This window comes from Prorops nasuta, unplaced genomic scaffold, assembly GCF_024137725.1.
Source record: "Prorops nasuta isolate Cenicafe-Biocafe unplaced genomic scaffold, Cenicafe_Pnas_1.2 PNAS00014, whole genome shotgun sequence".
In the NCBI taxonomy this organism is placed as follows: Eukaryota; Metazoa; Arthropoda; class Insecta; order Hymenoptera; family Bethylidae; genus Prorops; species Prorops nasuta.
In genome coordinates, this window is record NW_027116811.1 from 1153999 (window position 1) to 1170864 (window position 16866).

The 16866-nt window shown below is 45.0% G+C and overlaps 1 protein-coding gene across 1 annotated transcript in view; it reads right to left on the minus strand.

The window, feature by feature from the left end:
* Positions 1-697: 697 nt before the first annotated feature.
* LOC136778293 (uncharacterized) overlaps positions 698-16866 on the minus strand; it is a 31340-nt gene continuing 15171 nt past the window's right edge. Inside the window, exons 3-6 of the mRNA XM_066735011.1 lie at positions 5253-5396; positions 3617-3948; positions 3022-3296; positions 698-2930 (exon numbers count right to left, since the gene is read on the minus strand). Of these exons, the coding sequence (XP_066591108.1) occupies positions 2228-2930; positions 3022-3296; positions 3617-3948; positions 5253-5396 (1454 nt within the window). The 3' untranslated portion in view covers positions 698-2227. The remainder of the gene's footprint in view (positions 2931-3021; positions 3297-3616; positions 3949-5252; positions 5397-16866) is intronic.

Consider the following 16866-nt stretch of genomic DNA (forward strand, 5'->3'; position numbering starts at 1 on the left):
CGAATCGGAACTCGAAGGTATGTTACTTGACTTGGCATCAATTGCATGCAATCCTACCACTCTGCATCATTTTCTTACTGTTCAAGAGATTCACGGTCAGATGTCCTTATTTTTACCTAATAAATTTTCGTGCAATCTGTATAACTACGATTTTGTATAATAATTGAATATACGTCATATGGTACGTAATAGCGACTCGTATCTTCGAGACTCGCGAAGCATTTTAAGGACGATCGTTTTACCATCGCGTCCTTTTTGTTCCTTCGAGGCAGGGATGCAGGGTTTTTCTGTATAAGTTTTCAATTTTCTCGATCGTGGGTGAACAGGTTGACGCGTAGGTGTTCCTGCCGACAACGCCGGATTAAATGGAAGGAAGGATACGGGACGGGACTCTCTGTATTAGTAACAATAAGATACGATCGTCCTTTCCCTGGGCTCTTCTAGCACTTTTGTCACGATTATCTTGCCAGACAATGCGGTATTGTTGAACATTTTGTACGCATTTAACAGTATATTTCTGTGTAATCTGATAGGCGGACTATAAAACGTCGATAGTCGATGTCTCCTGCATGTAATTATTTATTAAAAAAAAAAGACGAAAAAGTCGAAGAAAAAGGTAGTCTTTACTAATTGGAGGAAGCATTGTGAACAGGAAATGAAGAGGTCTTGCACAGAAACACGTTTATTTCCACGCTCCATCTATTTCTTTCAAATGTACACAACATTCTATTATTTAGAATAGATCAAACAAGTAGCGTAAAATGCAATAGTAGACTCGGTGCAATTTATGCATATCCGTACAAGTATGTACAGAGGGTAATTTACAGTTTATCATACATTTTATCAAGGCGTGGGTTTAACGTAGGAAAAAAAAAACTATATACAGATTCTCCTTCGGCTAATGATAACCCGTCTGGTTAATTCGGTAATGAGATAGCTCATATTTATCACCTTGTCACACTGTGGAGCACCGAGGATCACCGAGGGAACAGCAACAATTATAACGTTAGGGTACGAAACACATGGGCAAGAAAGGGAATCCATTACGGCATTGGCAATTCCGTAACATTGAATTAAAGAAAATTGCACTGTTGCGGTAATTTCAAACACAACCTGATACGCCTCCGTTATCATCCTCGTCGTTTTATTCTGTGCATCCTCGTTGTTTTCGCCTCTTTCTTCTCTCCAGAGTGGATTCCTTCGACGCGCTTCTTCAGCTTTTTTATCCTGAATTGTTTCGTAGACAAATATTAAGGCTGCTTTCGTTCGTGGCAATTATACTCTTCGCGTTAACAGTCGCCGTACGGGAGAGAGGGGGTGGAATATTCTGTACAAATATTGCGCCTAGCTTTAGTATATATATATCTCTCTCTATATATATATATATATATAGGCGAAGGAGGTGGGAGGGAGCATCGAGCGACCCAGTATTATAGCATCATCCAGCTTGTCGGGAACATCGAATTAGACGAGATTACCGGTCTTGGGTGTTTCGAAACTCCAGCACGATCCCCCTTATCATCGAGACTTTTCCTCCTCCCTCAGCTCCATTGCTGGCCCTTTTTCTCCAATTCCCCGTAGACTCTTTTGCCCCAACTCCTCGTTTTTCTCGGGTTTTCTTGCTTTTTCTCGGTGCACACGGATCGGCTTCTCGTGAGATCTTCCCGGTTTCCTCGAAAGCCTCGGCGAGAGGTAGTGAATGCTGCGAGAGAGACCGTAATCACTGCACGCTCGGGAGGAATCGTCGGACGTCACGCGATCGATGAAGCTTTCGAAGCTCGAGGAGATGATGATCTATAGCGCAGCTAGGGGGAAGTACAAAAGTCGGGGCTTTTCTCGATCGTGGACCACGAGGATCGAGGGGGCCGATGGTCGATCTTCCGGGCCGAAGCCGAAGCTCGGTAGCCGTAGCATCAGTCGTGCACAGGATCGCTCGGTTGCTCTGGATCGACGCCCACGCCCCGCGTTGGCTGCATCCGACGATGACCTTGAACCTCGAAGGACGCCGCTTATTTCGTTGCGGAAGAACCCGTCCAACGAGGCAGCACCACACGGCATCGTGAAACTCGTCCGGATCAGGCGTTAGACCGGTTCGCGATCCTGCACCTCGCGATGGAGAATACTCGCTTATCGCATTAATTGCCCCGTTACCATCGGAGAGGCATGGCGCGGCGGGCGGGGACACTTCCCTTATTATATAACTAATTGTCCGGCCGTTGAGCGTTCATCAGCAAACCGTGTTATAAATGCCTTCCTCATCGTCGGTCGTCGCCCCAACGGACAGCTCCGAAAGCTCCGAGGAATGGGACAGAGCCAGTTTCACGTAGCCCCTGTCTCTCTCGCCACTTCCGGTTTTGGCCTGGATACCAGGGGGCGGTGGCTTCACTTCCGGTAGCTCGCAGATCTCTGCGTAAATTTCCTCCTGCTTGGGAGACGGTGGCGCAGCTGGGAAAGTCAGACTGTCCCTAACTTTGGAGTACGGTGGATCTAGGTCCGGATGAGTCTGAACCTCCAGCACACTGGTGGACACCGACCTTTGAACCAGCTGCTTCGAAAGCACGGCCTGCGACAAATTCGTCTCCGACTCTAGACTCGCGTATCTCTCCGGAGACCTCATGCCTATTTCCGGTCTGACGGCGAACGTGAAGGAGGCTGACTTCTTCGCGGGATTTCTACTTCTACTACCTTGGGCTATCCTGCTAATTTTCTCGAGGAAACCGTTGTTATTGTTGTTGCTACGACTGCGACTTCTGTCCCTTATCGTGGTCTTCTTGATGTGCTCCAGACCGTCCTTCAAGCTCTGGAGAATTGGCTTGGTTTCCGGTTTCGATTTGATCTCCTTCAGGTGTAATTCCTTCAGCTGACCTCCGCTTGGAATTGGTTTCGGCGGCGCTACCCTTGGTTCGGTCGCTCTTTGATCCAACGCTCTCCTACAATTCAATTATTAGATTCTTCTCGTTATATTTAATAATACTACATGCTTTTATCAATTGGGCACACTTTAATTAAGATTTAAATCACCTGCAGGCAGACAGCAGCCGCTGCATTTTGGGCGAGGCCAGAAGTCTCGCCTCGGAAGGACAGCCTAACCTTGCCCTTTTGACCCTGGGTGCGGTTGGTCCGGTCGCCACAAGTTCCAGAAGTTCGGGCACCGTGGCATTGGGCAACGGTCTCTCCGGCAGAATTGGTACCGCGCAACCAAGTACTATGGGGCCTCTGGTAGCACATTCCAATTGCATAAGACCGCTGTAATCCCTCGGAAGTGGAATGGGCAACGGTCCAGCAACCAAACGTACCTATCGATCAAACACCAAGTTTTCTCTCTCAATGACAGCTTGGGATCATCGTACCAGGTCAATATATTCAACGTTGTCGGTTCGTTGTTTTGAAATCAATATCGAAATAGTATTATGGACCGTGTCCCTAAAGGTTTTCGGGAGTTATTTTAATATCCGTTAAGACTATACTGTACGTTAAGCGAGCTATATATAGCTACGTGTACATTATTAATATATTTATATAAGAGCCGTATAGGAACGAAGGACGATCATCAATCACGTCGACGCAATAAGGATGAGGAAACGGGAGGCTGCCGAGGAACGCTGTGTGGATTTACCCTGAGTGGAAGATCCCTGCGAGCCAGTTGATGAACCCTGTAGAGGACCGCGTCGCTTCCGGTGTCGAGGCTTCCGCTTTGGCAGGTAGCATAGAACTCGCCGCGCGCTGAAAGGGGCGCGAAGAGCTCGTGCCCGTGGGAGTTGAGGCACTGAGCGTACTGATCTCGCTCGGACGACCTTGAACTCTTGCCCTCCGGTACAGAAGCGACCACCCCGGATATTCCACTGGAAACCGGAGCCTTTCGCGTGTCTTGAAAGACCGCCGCCAGCCGTAGCACTTCGCCAGCACGAACGGTCGTCTTCGTGTAGTGTGCACGCAGGTTTCCATTTTCTGCAACAAAAACCACATCCAACATCAACTTGGTTATATTCCTCCCCCCCCCCCAGTAATTTTATTTATGCCACTCTTTTTCTTCTCTTCCTTTTCCTTCCTCCTAATACCTATATATATATATATATATAATACCCTCGACCATTCCGGATGTCTTCATCTCAATCTCGTATTAGTTCTCTCTTTAGTGCCACGCAGCTTTCACACTAGAATCCCTAGAAACGGACTCTTCCCTACGAAAGAAAGCGCCTTTTCTACTCCACCCTCCATTCCGTCTTACCCCCCTCCCCTCGATTCTCCCGTGAGTCACGCGATCCTACGTCTATCGGGCCCTCAAGGCCTTTGCAATCCGAGTCCATGGCTTCTCTCTCTCTATCTATCTCTTTTCATGTTTTTCCCCTTTTTCCTTTTTTTTCCTAACAACAGCCGCGTTTATTGTTGCGTGTGCCGAAGCTATCGCTAATACTCAGCTGGGATTTATTTCTAGGAAAGAGTCTGTATTCCGACGAAGAGCCTGCGAGGGCGTCGAGAACAACCATTAGTGCGCAAACTGGTTTCCGCTACTTTCGATGTAATTTAAATCACCTGGCTCCACGCTGACTTTGAACGTATATACGCGAATATAGTATTATATACCGTATGTTTATTTCTTCGTCCTTTAGAGTGCGCAGTCGCTTCGCGTTTCTCGAAGACCCAACCAACCTGAGCTTTTACGACATCGCAGTCTTCACCGCGCAATAAAGTCGAACCGGCTGTGACCTATCCACCAAGAAACCTTGAGCAGCTGCGAGAAAATCGTAGTTTGCGGTGCATTCGGTTCCAATGCGAGGTTCTAGGATTGGTTAGCTGGTAAATATGGTGGTAAGTATGGGTAAATAAAAAAAGGCATGCACCCCCTTTGCAAACAAAAAGTCAGGAATTTTTTCAAGTGACCAAAATATAAATCAAATTCATACAGAAATAAATTACAGAGCTGCTATATTTATCGTACAGTAAATATATTTAATGCAAACGTATATATATATATATAGGAACGACCAATTTGTCGATTATTGTTAGGTATATCGAAATTGAATTCAGGCTTTTATATCGCGTTATTATAAAAAGCATTTTAACATTGTAACGATCGAGTGAGGAGAATTCAGCCAATCGCGTGATTTTTAATTTACAGGGCTGAAACACATTTCCATCGCTGCTCGCGCGCTGAGAAAGCGAACTCGGTTGCGGCCCCGATACGCTTCTGTGGAGCAGCTCTTGCAAAGCCTCTCTTTTCCGAGTTCACGAAAGATCCTCGCAAGACTTACCCATTTTCGAGTGCGTGAGCGTGTACACCCTCAGTGGTTTAGCCAATAGAAAAGCAGGCACGCCTGCCCTAACCAGAGCTCCAACTCTTCGGTAGACCCTCGCACTTCCGGTACCACTGTTGCTCGACACCACGGAGAACCAGCCTGTAACAATGAAATGTCGTCATAAGAAACTTAAAGCGATTGGAAATAACAAGGCAAAATTTTCCTATTCACACGAGCTGTCGGATCTTCAGTTTCTTAATTAATAACAAAAAAAAATGAAATGGAATATCTTTACATCACTCGCTTTGATACAAGCTTCGGCAAAGTGGTATAACTTGAGAAATTCACAGATTGACACCACGTGGAAGCGTGCTCCACTTTTGGTGGAGCCACGTACGCTTTCCAGCGCTGGAAAAACCAACTGGCACGGGTTTCATAAGCGTTCGCCCGATTCGTTGGTTCGTTCGTTATACGAAAGCGTTATTATTATAGTGCGGCCGCTTCGGATAACTAATAATTCCTTTGCGAAATCCCTGCACCAATTCGATTCACTTGTCGCTTAAATCCGTCCGTTGCTCGGTGGTTTTCGGACTCGAATTTTCGCTGCTCGAAGCGACATCGTTCCAGCAAATCGTTACGATTTATTCGCGGAATAATTTCCCACCATAGAGAAACTGCGACAGTTTCGCAGCAGTGAGCTATATGTATATATATACACCGGTGTATTTGCCAAGCTAGGAAAAAACCGCGGCAGCCCGCAGTAACAAATTAGATCGGTGTTCGTGAAAACTGGCGAATAAGAGGAGAACAAGTTTTTGTCGTTGAATTTTGCTGAGGAATAATGGTTGTTTGTCATAAGGCTGATCGATATTATGGGAGCATAATTGGGGGATCATTATCACTCACGGAGGATCAAGGATTTTGCAATAATTATATATACGCGTTCTTCTCTATTTATCCATTTTCTCGACCAAGTGCATCAGCAATGACGAGCAAAAGCTGAGCAAACGAAGAAATGTTGGCGAGGAATCGGCAATGTTTACGGGCATCGTCAATGCGAGCAAACTTGGCATAAAACCAGTATTAGCAGTTCCGGTCGGAACAGTTTTTTATCTTCAGCATTCTTAAGCACTTCTTCGTTCCATCCCTTTATTGGCAAGCTTTACGATAATCAGTCCTTTAGCCAATTAGTAATTATACCAGTTTCCCCTCAAATATTTTTCCTTCATCCACGATCGAGCTCTCATCCCACACTTTTTATCCTTCACCGATACATTTTTCTAATCCTTCCATGTATATAACCTTCTCACGCTTCGTCTCTCCATTAATACACCTGCACTATGTACTCGTCTTATTCTCCTTTATAGCCACCAAGCAGAAAAATTCCTTTTTATCTCCCCCTTCTCTCTCTCTCTCTCTCTCTCTCTCTCTCTCGCTCTCGCTCTCCGCACCTTTCCCGTTTTTTCGTCGATCCTAATACATGCTAATTGCGACAACACGACTTTCCAGAAGTGCCTCGTTTAATCGCTACCACGGGCACGTAAATTTTATGTAATCCCGAGAGTTCTACTCGGCCAAATTGCTCCGGTACCACGAAATAATTGCAACGCCTTCCCGAAAGCTGTTAATTCTAATTACGACTGGCGCGTGAGCCGTTAACGATCGATATAGCGTATATATACATGTACGTATATATATACTTTACTCGTGCAAGTTATGGTAACACATGTACGAGATTATAAAATAATAGCCCGTGACTATTTCTCTCTTGTTACGTAAGTTTCTAGATTTATGCTCTTCGCATTTTTCTCTTTTTTTCTCCTCCACGTTCCACCGGACAGCTCGTAATAGAGATGAGAAAACGCTTGGGAACATTCGATACGGTTTCTCGACTCATTGACTTCCGCTCGGGGCTGACACCAATCGGTTCGACACGAACTCGAGAAGTCAATGTGACTGGAACGACGGAAACTCAATCCATCGCGAATACTCGCCAATGTAATGAATTGCATTTTGACAAAGTAACATAATGGGAAAAAAATGATGAAAGAACGGAGGAGGAAGGATCGAGGAAGAGACAGGTAAGAGCGTCGCGTCAATTAACGATCGATTCGAAGGCAGCTGTCACGACCAAAATCGTTGCATGGGAATCCTCGTCATGGCCTCATCCGTAACCTATGATCGCGATATTCTCAACGCTGTGATTATTGATACAGTCGCCTGTGGTTTGCTTCATCGCAAGATTTGATTAATGAGCTTTTTTTCCTCCAACTTATTATATATACGCCACAAGGAGAGTTTATTTTCGAGCCATGCCTCCCGTTTCCTTCCAAGAGCCGGCCAGCGGAGCAGCCCGTTTCCTCGTATAGCTCTGACAGCGTGACTCGAGCTCTTCTGCCTGGATCTAAATATATGCAAGTTACCGCCGATATTCGCGTTACGTAAGACCTCGAAGAGCACGATGCGGTTCGACCAGCTTGTATTTTTCCCGCAGGGATAAAATAGCAAATTCAGTGGCCACCAAAGCGACTGGCAAATTTCGAACCGCCTCGCTGCGGTATTTATTGTTGCGTTTAATGAATTCGAGCGGACGTTGAGCCGCGTGGCTCGGGATATTGCGAAAGTGACTGCTTACCAGGAAATCGGCTAATTCGGTACAAGGCGCGCTTTCACACGTCCTACCGTATCGCTATCGCGTGTTGGTAATTAAACAAATTATGCGCGGAAGCAGATGGAGAAACAGATCGCACTGCATGGGCATAGAAAACAAATGCGTATGCGGAATGAAGGAATTTAACACGGTATCCTAGCTGCAATGCCCTGGCCTTATATATCGACTTCCGTATCCGAGCCACTGCCAATCGATTAGACACGTGCACAAGCATATACCGACGCCGACTCTTCGAGGTCCTATATATATATATATATATATATGCAATCTCTTCGAATTATAAATAATCCCCTTTCTCATCAAACGTATCGCGGAGGATCTCGATGTTCCAAGGTACATGTTCGTGCCTGGAGATTTTAGAGAGTGAAACTGACGGACGCTAAATGGTATCGTTCGATGATCGATGATCCTATTTTGCATATACGTTAATTTGGCGAGAAATTGTCGAAAGAGGGACTTGGCTATTATGAATATTATTATATATCAATACAGAGATCTTAATCATCAAGGACGTTCATCCTTTCGCATTCTCCAAAAGAGAATACAAGAAGGAAATCTCGTGCCAGTAAATATATCAATGTTTACAAAGATATATGACCCGAAGGGATCGTTTTAGGATTTAATTATACAGTACACGTGATTCAGAGGCTCTGTTTTATTTTGGTATTAGATACACGAGGTGAGAGAGAGAGAGAGAGAGAGAGAGAGAGAGGAGGGAGGAGTGGCTGTGCGTTGCAGAAAGATTGCTGCTGATGGTACAAGCCGAGGTAAAAAAGGGAAGAAGCTAAAAAGCACCATCCAAGTTACGTGGTTATTTATGGGGAACGGCTCAAGTCGTGAGGTGCCTTAGACACTTCATGGTTCAGCGCAACCCGTTACTCAAACACGAAGGAAGGAACGAACAGGCCGAGATCAGGACTCTCTGGGTGCCGATCGCGAAAGAACGCAGTCAGCTTTTGCGATCTCGATAAGGCAGCCCCTTGTATGCCGCGATGATATACATTAATGCATCACCGGCCACTTCGTCCCATTACAGTTACCAGTACTGTTTCGTCGTTAATATTCGATCGGCCCTGTTGCATTGTACATCGCACACCCGCGCGAGTTCATCCAAGACAAGTTGAAGTGCCATGAATATCCCGTATTTATTCATCTGTTCCGCGGTAGGCCTCGTATATCTCGCCGAACCTCTATACAATCAACCTTTTAATATCAACCGTCCTCATCTCCCCATCTCTTCCCCTCTCTGATGAAATCGAACCAACAACCCCCACCTCCTCCCCTCCTTTACTTCCTTTCATTCCCAATTCACATGGATATATACACCATCTGGATGTGAAATTCCCAATTCTTTTGCAATACCAACCGACAGGCTCAACCCGTTGTATATCCATTTTACCAAATCTTAGCAAAGTTTTCACATTGATCACTCTGATTTCTCGTTGTGTCGCAATTAACCATCTCGTTTTCCGAGCGCATTGATTCTATATTATAGTGGTTTCCAAGGATCTTGTATATTAGTCGGGAAATCTTAGAGGATATATATCGTCCATATTAAATCGATGTCTTTAAATTTCTGACATTACGCTTAATTATTTACCACGCTACTAACATTTTTATATAAACTGTAAGAATATTCCGCATAACCTAAATTCATAATATAATCAGGAAAATTACACTCGAAGAATTTTGAGTTTAATGGAATCCAGCGAAACAATACTCGCTTTGAAAGATTTTTCTGACCACAATCATCCGCAGTTTGCGTTCATTGATATTTACGGTAGCCGGAGATTAAATTCACTGGAAAAGGAGAAGAAACGTGAAATCATTAAGCGTTTTCACTCGGTGATTTATCGTCTAATGCAATGATGTATGAAACTTTAGAATCGTACGAAGAAGTTGTTAAATGAATTAAGATTCCCATATAGTAAATCAGGATAAACGAGGCTGCTCCGGTAAGCGTTGCCGGATCGAATTGATCGGTCCAGTTAGGACCTCGCGCGCACCCACGCATGGATTTTAATTGCGCGCAGGCGGGTCCCTTCGATGGGGACGCGAGGCTAGCAGTGATTGGGTAATTGGAATTTTAGTCGGTGCAGTCCGATGCTGAAGAGAGGAGCAAGAAAGGAGGGGGAGGTAGCGATGAGAGACTTGGACATATACGTAGAGTATATATATAATACACATACGTATACGTATACAAGGTCCTTGATATCTTCAGCTCCTTATGGAATTTCACTCTCGACAGCGGCATGCAGCCGCGTGATTCATATTCCGCCCCGACTGACACCTTCAATTTGCTCGCGTTCCGACTGCGAGTGATGCGCAAATTGAAGGGCGGTCATTGCTTTTTCAACAACCGTGCGAGCCTTCACGATCAGATACGAGACGAATCTCCTTCTCACCTTCCAATTGACATTGGCGCCAACAGCAAGATTAATCGACCGCGCGCGGTCGCGCGTTGCCAAGATTTCAACCTCAAATCTCAGCTCGACAGAGTGATTTCTCTCCTGGATTCTGGGAAAAACTTTGCAGTGATATTGGTCACTGAATTCTCGGCCAGGTTCTTGCGAAATTCCACTCTCGAATTATATAGGCGTGCAGACCCGTTCGTATTCCATGGAAGAAAATTGGACAGAGATTTGATTTTTTCGAATTCTGCTGGATTTCCCCATTACACGCACAGTGTCGGCAGATTTTATTTGCGCGGATCTTGTCAAGTTTAAATAATTTCTGTCAACGCTTCGATGATATTAGGTAATCGCACACTTGCGTATATCATTTTATATTATGACAAGATCGTAACTGGTTTTTTTCTTCGAAGGCATAAATGCGAATTCCCATGGTTCGTATACGATTAAAAGGGAATTATCTGGTAAATTACGTTTCTTGTTTTTCCAGAGCGAAGCCTTTAGAATTTTCTTCGCCCTTCTCACTCCTTTTTCCCTCCGACGTCTTTCTGTGTACATACGCTATAAAGACACGTGCAGGTTTTTCTCGAGTTTCTCTCGTTCCCCTTCTCACTCTCCTCTTTCTCTCATTCCTTATTACCGACTGTGAATGTACCTTTCGCTGATCGTTACGTGCACGCACGCGCGTGCTCATGCGGCGAGACCGCACGAATAATCGCCTTTGTAAATTGATTGTGCGGGACTCCTTGATACGATGCCTACGAGTACACCGATGTGATTATGGGGTGGTGAGAAAAAATTCACTTAGCCTCTCGTAAAAATTGCATCGCGCGAGTCTGCTTACCATAAATCATTCTCAATTTCTGCTTTGCTTGAAAAGCCCGACAATCTCGCACAGGAATATCTCATTTGGAATCTAATAGATTGGACCCGAGATAGAGTCTCTTCGACGCGCGTGAATATATATACAAAGCAAATAAATGCTTGCCAGCGAATAAACTAATTAAATTAATGAAGAAATTCGAGAGAAATTGATTCTCCGTCTTTATTCGCGCAGCTCGTATAAAAGACTCTGGAAAATTATATCTAAGTGGTTAGAAATTTAATTGGGTAGTAATTATAAGAAATTCTTGGGATTGGAGATATATATACTAGAATGAGACTCATTACAGAGCAGCCAGGGACTGTGGACTCGAAGTTGTTCCTCCGACTTTGGTGATTCGTGCCATTTGTCAGAATTTTTGATCAGTGGATGCTGGGAAGTGATAGTTGTCCGCGTCGGAATTCGATTCCAGTAGTGAAAGGATCGTTGCAAGTGCCATCTCCTGTCGAAAATCATTTTCTCAATCTTCCCATCATCAACTTTAATTTTACCAAATTGTCTTGCATCGAATTGCCAAGCCCACATTAAATTTCTCATTCCTTTTTTCTCCTCGACTGCACAGTTCGTAAAGCCAGAATTTTCCACAACCACCGGTATATTCCATCGACTATCTAAATTATTTCCCCCCTTATAAACCATTTGAAATTTCATTTTCGTTCGAGAGACGAAATTCATTCCCAACGTTAGTCCAGCAATCAGATCATTCCACTGCTTTATTGCAACGTTTTCCCCATTTTCACAATTTATCAAAACGCTCGAGTAACTCTCGCTTTTTCTTTGCCTACAAATTATTCAGATTCTCTGTAGATATGGATGCTTATTTTATTTTTTTTTTTTTCGAAACTTTATAGAGTCTCCTGGCAAATTATCAAGATTGAGGGAAACGGATGTTTCAGGTGGTTCATCGAGTTCCCGAAGCACGCAACAATACTGCAGTAGTTGATGCCAGACTGGATTTAACTTGATTTTTAATTTTTTTTTGAAAGTTAATGCTCTCGCGTTGTCACGAAGGCTCCACCGAGTCGATTTCTGGCGAATTCATTATTCCTGAAGAGAATCAAGGACTTCGGAAAGGAACTTGTCTGCGCGAAAGCGAATTATTGGCGGTCTTATTGCCGTTTCCCCCTCGGAATGAACTTAACGCGGAGTCGAATGTCGAAAGTCCCGTTCTTTCCGTTCAAGTCGGCAGAAGCTGCCTCGTAAATCTTGCTGTCCCCTGTTTTCTTCTTATAATCTAGTTGTCGCTATCTCCGTTGCTCCTCGCATCGATACAAGTCCGGCCGCCGCCCGTATTATGCCTCCAAGTGCTGCAGCGCGTTTTTAGCACAGCCTCGCGGACGAAACGCTACTCAGACAGTTTTCTCAGAACATTTTCTTAATGGAAAACATAATGAAGCTGGGGCTAGAACTGACAACAACCGATCTTTTTAACCGGCGTTCAAGGTTATTTCTGCTTTATCCACTTCCGTTTCTTCCACGGAGAGATTACAAATCGCGCGTTCTCTCGACGTTGATCCGCTCGTACAGCAAAACTGCGCAGGCCATTAAAACGTTCTTTCCATGCATATATGCACCACTGTAAAATATTCTATTATCGTTGTTTACAGAAATTTGTCTCGTGTTATAATCTCAACTGCCCCGGCCGCTTTTCCTGGCCACACTTTCGCAACTTTTGTGCGTATAGTTGCCAAGAATTGCAGTCTTATTTTCATTACGATTACACTTTGCGAAGCCTTCACCTGCGTACAATTCACATTCTGCCCTCCTTTGCGTGCAATGCTCGCTTTATTTTCCTTACACGATTCTTCGTAACTAGCGAAAAATGTGAATAATGTCTCCTCGAGGCCTTCTGGAAGCATTGTGTCAGCATCTTTGTAATTCAAACAACTCGTGGATTTTAATGAAGCAGCTTACGTTAGGTTAATTCGCTTCTCGTGGCTCGGTCGATGGGAAGTTGTTTCTCTTCATACCACACCGATGCTAATTCTGGGAAGAATGTCAATCAAGATAATTCCACTTTTAATCGTCCAACCTAGATTTAGTCGCAAACAATCAATTGTTCGTTCCCCCACGTAACCTATAATAGTCTTTCTTTTTTGCTGCCAGTAAGAAAACAGTTTAAACTATCTGAAAGTTTATTTTGATATAATTTCCACATTAAATTGATAAAAATGAACAATTTTATAAATATAATTGCATATTAGTCTATAATTCTTTCATTGAAATTAGAAAAGAAGGAATTTTTAAAGGCGAATCAGAATATTTTCTTTTTTCATTATAATACTACATCCTACTCGCTGCTAATTCTCGCGCTACCATGCGTAAGCTAAAATACGCAGCGGTAAATCTGATAAACTCTTTGAAGCAGTCTCGGTGGCTTCCGTGAAGAACTTTCCACTGGAGTTAATTCTGTTTCGACGAGTGCGAGAATTTGAACATTGTCATTACGACGCATCTCTTTCTACGTAATAGTCTCGGAAACAATTAAAATCCGATAAAGTTGAATTACACGACGATATAAAGCAGCATCGATCCTTGCTACGAATTTCCTTCCGCAATTTCACGATTCTGCGTGACACATTAAATTCCGCACTGTGGAAGAATCGTCGATTCGGCAGGAAGGTGTATCTATATGCGTGCGAATGGTAATAAGTGAGAAACTAATAATAACAATTCGCTATCGAGAATTCGATCGAACGGAAAGGGAAGGAGGCGGAAACCGTAAGGCTGTCGAGCGACCTCGAGGAAACTTTCCAGAGGCTTAATTTTCCTTTCGCAAATCTTGGTAGACGCGAGCATCCACGTTTCTATTTACGCCAGAGTCAGTGGTCTGCGTGGGCGTTGCGCGATGCGTGACAAAAGCGGCACGCACATGCACGCGTGCAATTGCATAAAGGTAATTATACGTAGTACGCGTATACGCATACGTATACACACAAGCGATCATCGGCGCGGTAGCTTCCTACGGTTAACCCCGTGAACCTCCTGGATGGATGACTGGAGAATCCGATCTCCTCCTCCGAGAGGACGCAAAGCAGAGAGACGGAGGGAGGGAAGGGGAGGGCTGGGTGAAAGCTGGCCAAGCAAGCACTGGCCATTGTTGCCAATCCCTTTTCCAACTTCGTGGGAGTTCCGTCGTATCTCAAGCGATTTTTGAAGAAGAATTATGCAACCTTTGAGTTTTCCTCGCCGAGGCACGCAATAGGATTCCTTTTTGTTGTTAACGTAATTTGCAGCTGGATGCCTTAACGAGCCAATAAGGAATCCACGTCCACCGCTAAAATCGTGGGACTCTTCCTTGGCATTTTATTGTCTTGGCAGCAATTTGCAGCTGAATAGATTCGATCATTTTTCAAGTGTAACTCCACGGCTAGCCAAAGTTATGCACCCGGAAGTGGCCGTTCCACTCAAGGTAACACCAGCTATTTCTATTGAGACTCCTATTAAGGAGTGCAACGTATCCTTACGCAAAATTGGTGTCGCTCGGTTACTTCGACTGGCTGCCTGCTTGCCTCAGCCTGGCTGGCCTTGCGCTCCTCCACCACACTCTCTGCAACTCTGTATATACTCGCAATAATTTTCTAGCCACCTGGACACACCGGCAATCGCCTTGTCTCGCCTCGCCACCACCCTGAACAATCTTAATCGTTTCTGGCGTTAAATTTTCTCACTGTTTTTTATCGCCAGCCTATTCTCTCGCTACACTATATATATACAAAGGGTGAAATGGCAAATCACGCGGGGCCTTCAGGATATAGACCAGATGTTTTCCTTTATTTACCACTCACGAGTATAATTGCGGAAACTTTCTATTTCGACGGAGGATTGACGGGTGATTGTCACGCGATCCATCGTACAGTCAGTCGAGCGAAGGACGGAGGAAAAAATGGAGATCTTCTCAACCAGCGGTGTGGGTGTGAAAAGTCGATTGTGCAATCGGTTAAGCTTTCGATTATAGCGAAATTGAGTTAAATACTTTCTCTACTCTCGAACCTCGGGATTACGACCTTGTCCCGGCTTTCTCGCGCGGAGCCACTCTCCGTTTCTTCCGGACGTGGCACTTGGCGCGACTCCGACGACTTCGCGGGAAGGCTGCGGCGCAACGCCATATCGCTGCGCACCAACACTGCGACATCCTTCTCTCCCAGACCAATCCTGACTTTTCCTTTCCGGAACAGCTGTAATTGCCTTTCGAAGAATCTGCCTTGCCCCCATTGGACCGTGCCCCTCGCCTCTGCACGAGCTATATATATATATAAACGTAGTCCAGTAATTTCTCATTTCTCCCCGATGGACTCACTCTCGTTTGATCGATCGCCACCAATTAAGGCGGACGAGCACGAAATTTCAAAACGAAGCCGCGCGAGTCGTCGTTTATCGCGCTATATATATACAAACGATTAGTCGTTCGCGCAGCAACTTGTCGGCCGCGTCGTCGGTTTTTCTCCGATCCCGATAAATAGCTCCGCGCAAAAAAACTCGCGACGACTCCCATTCGGATTAACCTTGAAGGCATCGGGTTAAAAATAACCGCAGCCTTCCTAAAGATCGGCGGATCGGTTCTGATAAAACTGCACCGCACCACGCGAACGAGTGATAAAAACTTATAATGACTCGGTTTCTATACTCTGTAGCAATCGTCGGATTAACCTTCATTGGAGTTAAGAACTTATCAGGAGGGGGGGGGGGGGATGTAATGGTCTTGTCGGGGTTAAAGAGGAGCTTACGGACATTGATGGACGGAACAAATTAAGGGGATGATGAGCGAGCGATTATTACGGGAACTACTTACGCATCGTTGTATATATATATATATATACACACAGACGCGCGAAACAATGTGCGTGCTTCCGAAAGTAATTTATAGGAGAGGAGAAAAATGGCGCGTTTACGAGAATCGCTCGCATTATCGGACACGGGTTTCACGCGCCGGTTGTTACGAAATATCCGGATACGTGAGCTACGAAAGATCGCGCGCGCAAAGGATAAACGAATATCCCAGGGGATCATAAATCATGTCCTGGATGAAAAAGGCATTTGTCCGTGACGCACGCAGGAAGCAGCCGCTCTCGCGCCAGGACTGTTATGGTTAGAAATTCGCCAACGCTCCTATATTGCATACGCTTCTTCCTTATGGACCCGTGATTATCGCAAAATTCAAGTGCAGCTACTATATATATACGTTTACACCTTTGGACGGCGGATTATATATCAACGGTGAGCTCGCGTGTGAGGATTAGCGCGACGACTCGAAGAAGATTTAAGGTCGCTTCGCTTCTGCTCGCCTTTCATTGGAAACGGACGAATTGCAAGGTAGCTGCATATATATATATATATATAGACACACAGAGTGGACATCGCTCGCGCTTAAATCACGCGAACGACTCTCGTTCGGATGTATGTCGCGCGATCAAAGCGGTATTTAGTTACCGTACCTGAGGAGTCATGCAAGTACTATTCTACCTCAGTCCGTAAATCGTCTCATTAAGGCAGGGGCTGGAAGGTCCTGCACGAGCAAGAACACCAGGATCGAAGTACTTTTTGCCGTTAAACGCGAATATACGCGACACTTGCCGAAGCCTTCCACGGCTATTACCGTGTGTCGTTAAGTCCCGTGAAGATGCGAAGCGGATTTCCGCGAACAATAAACGGTAACGCGACGTG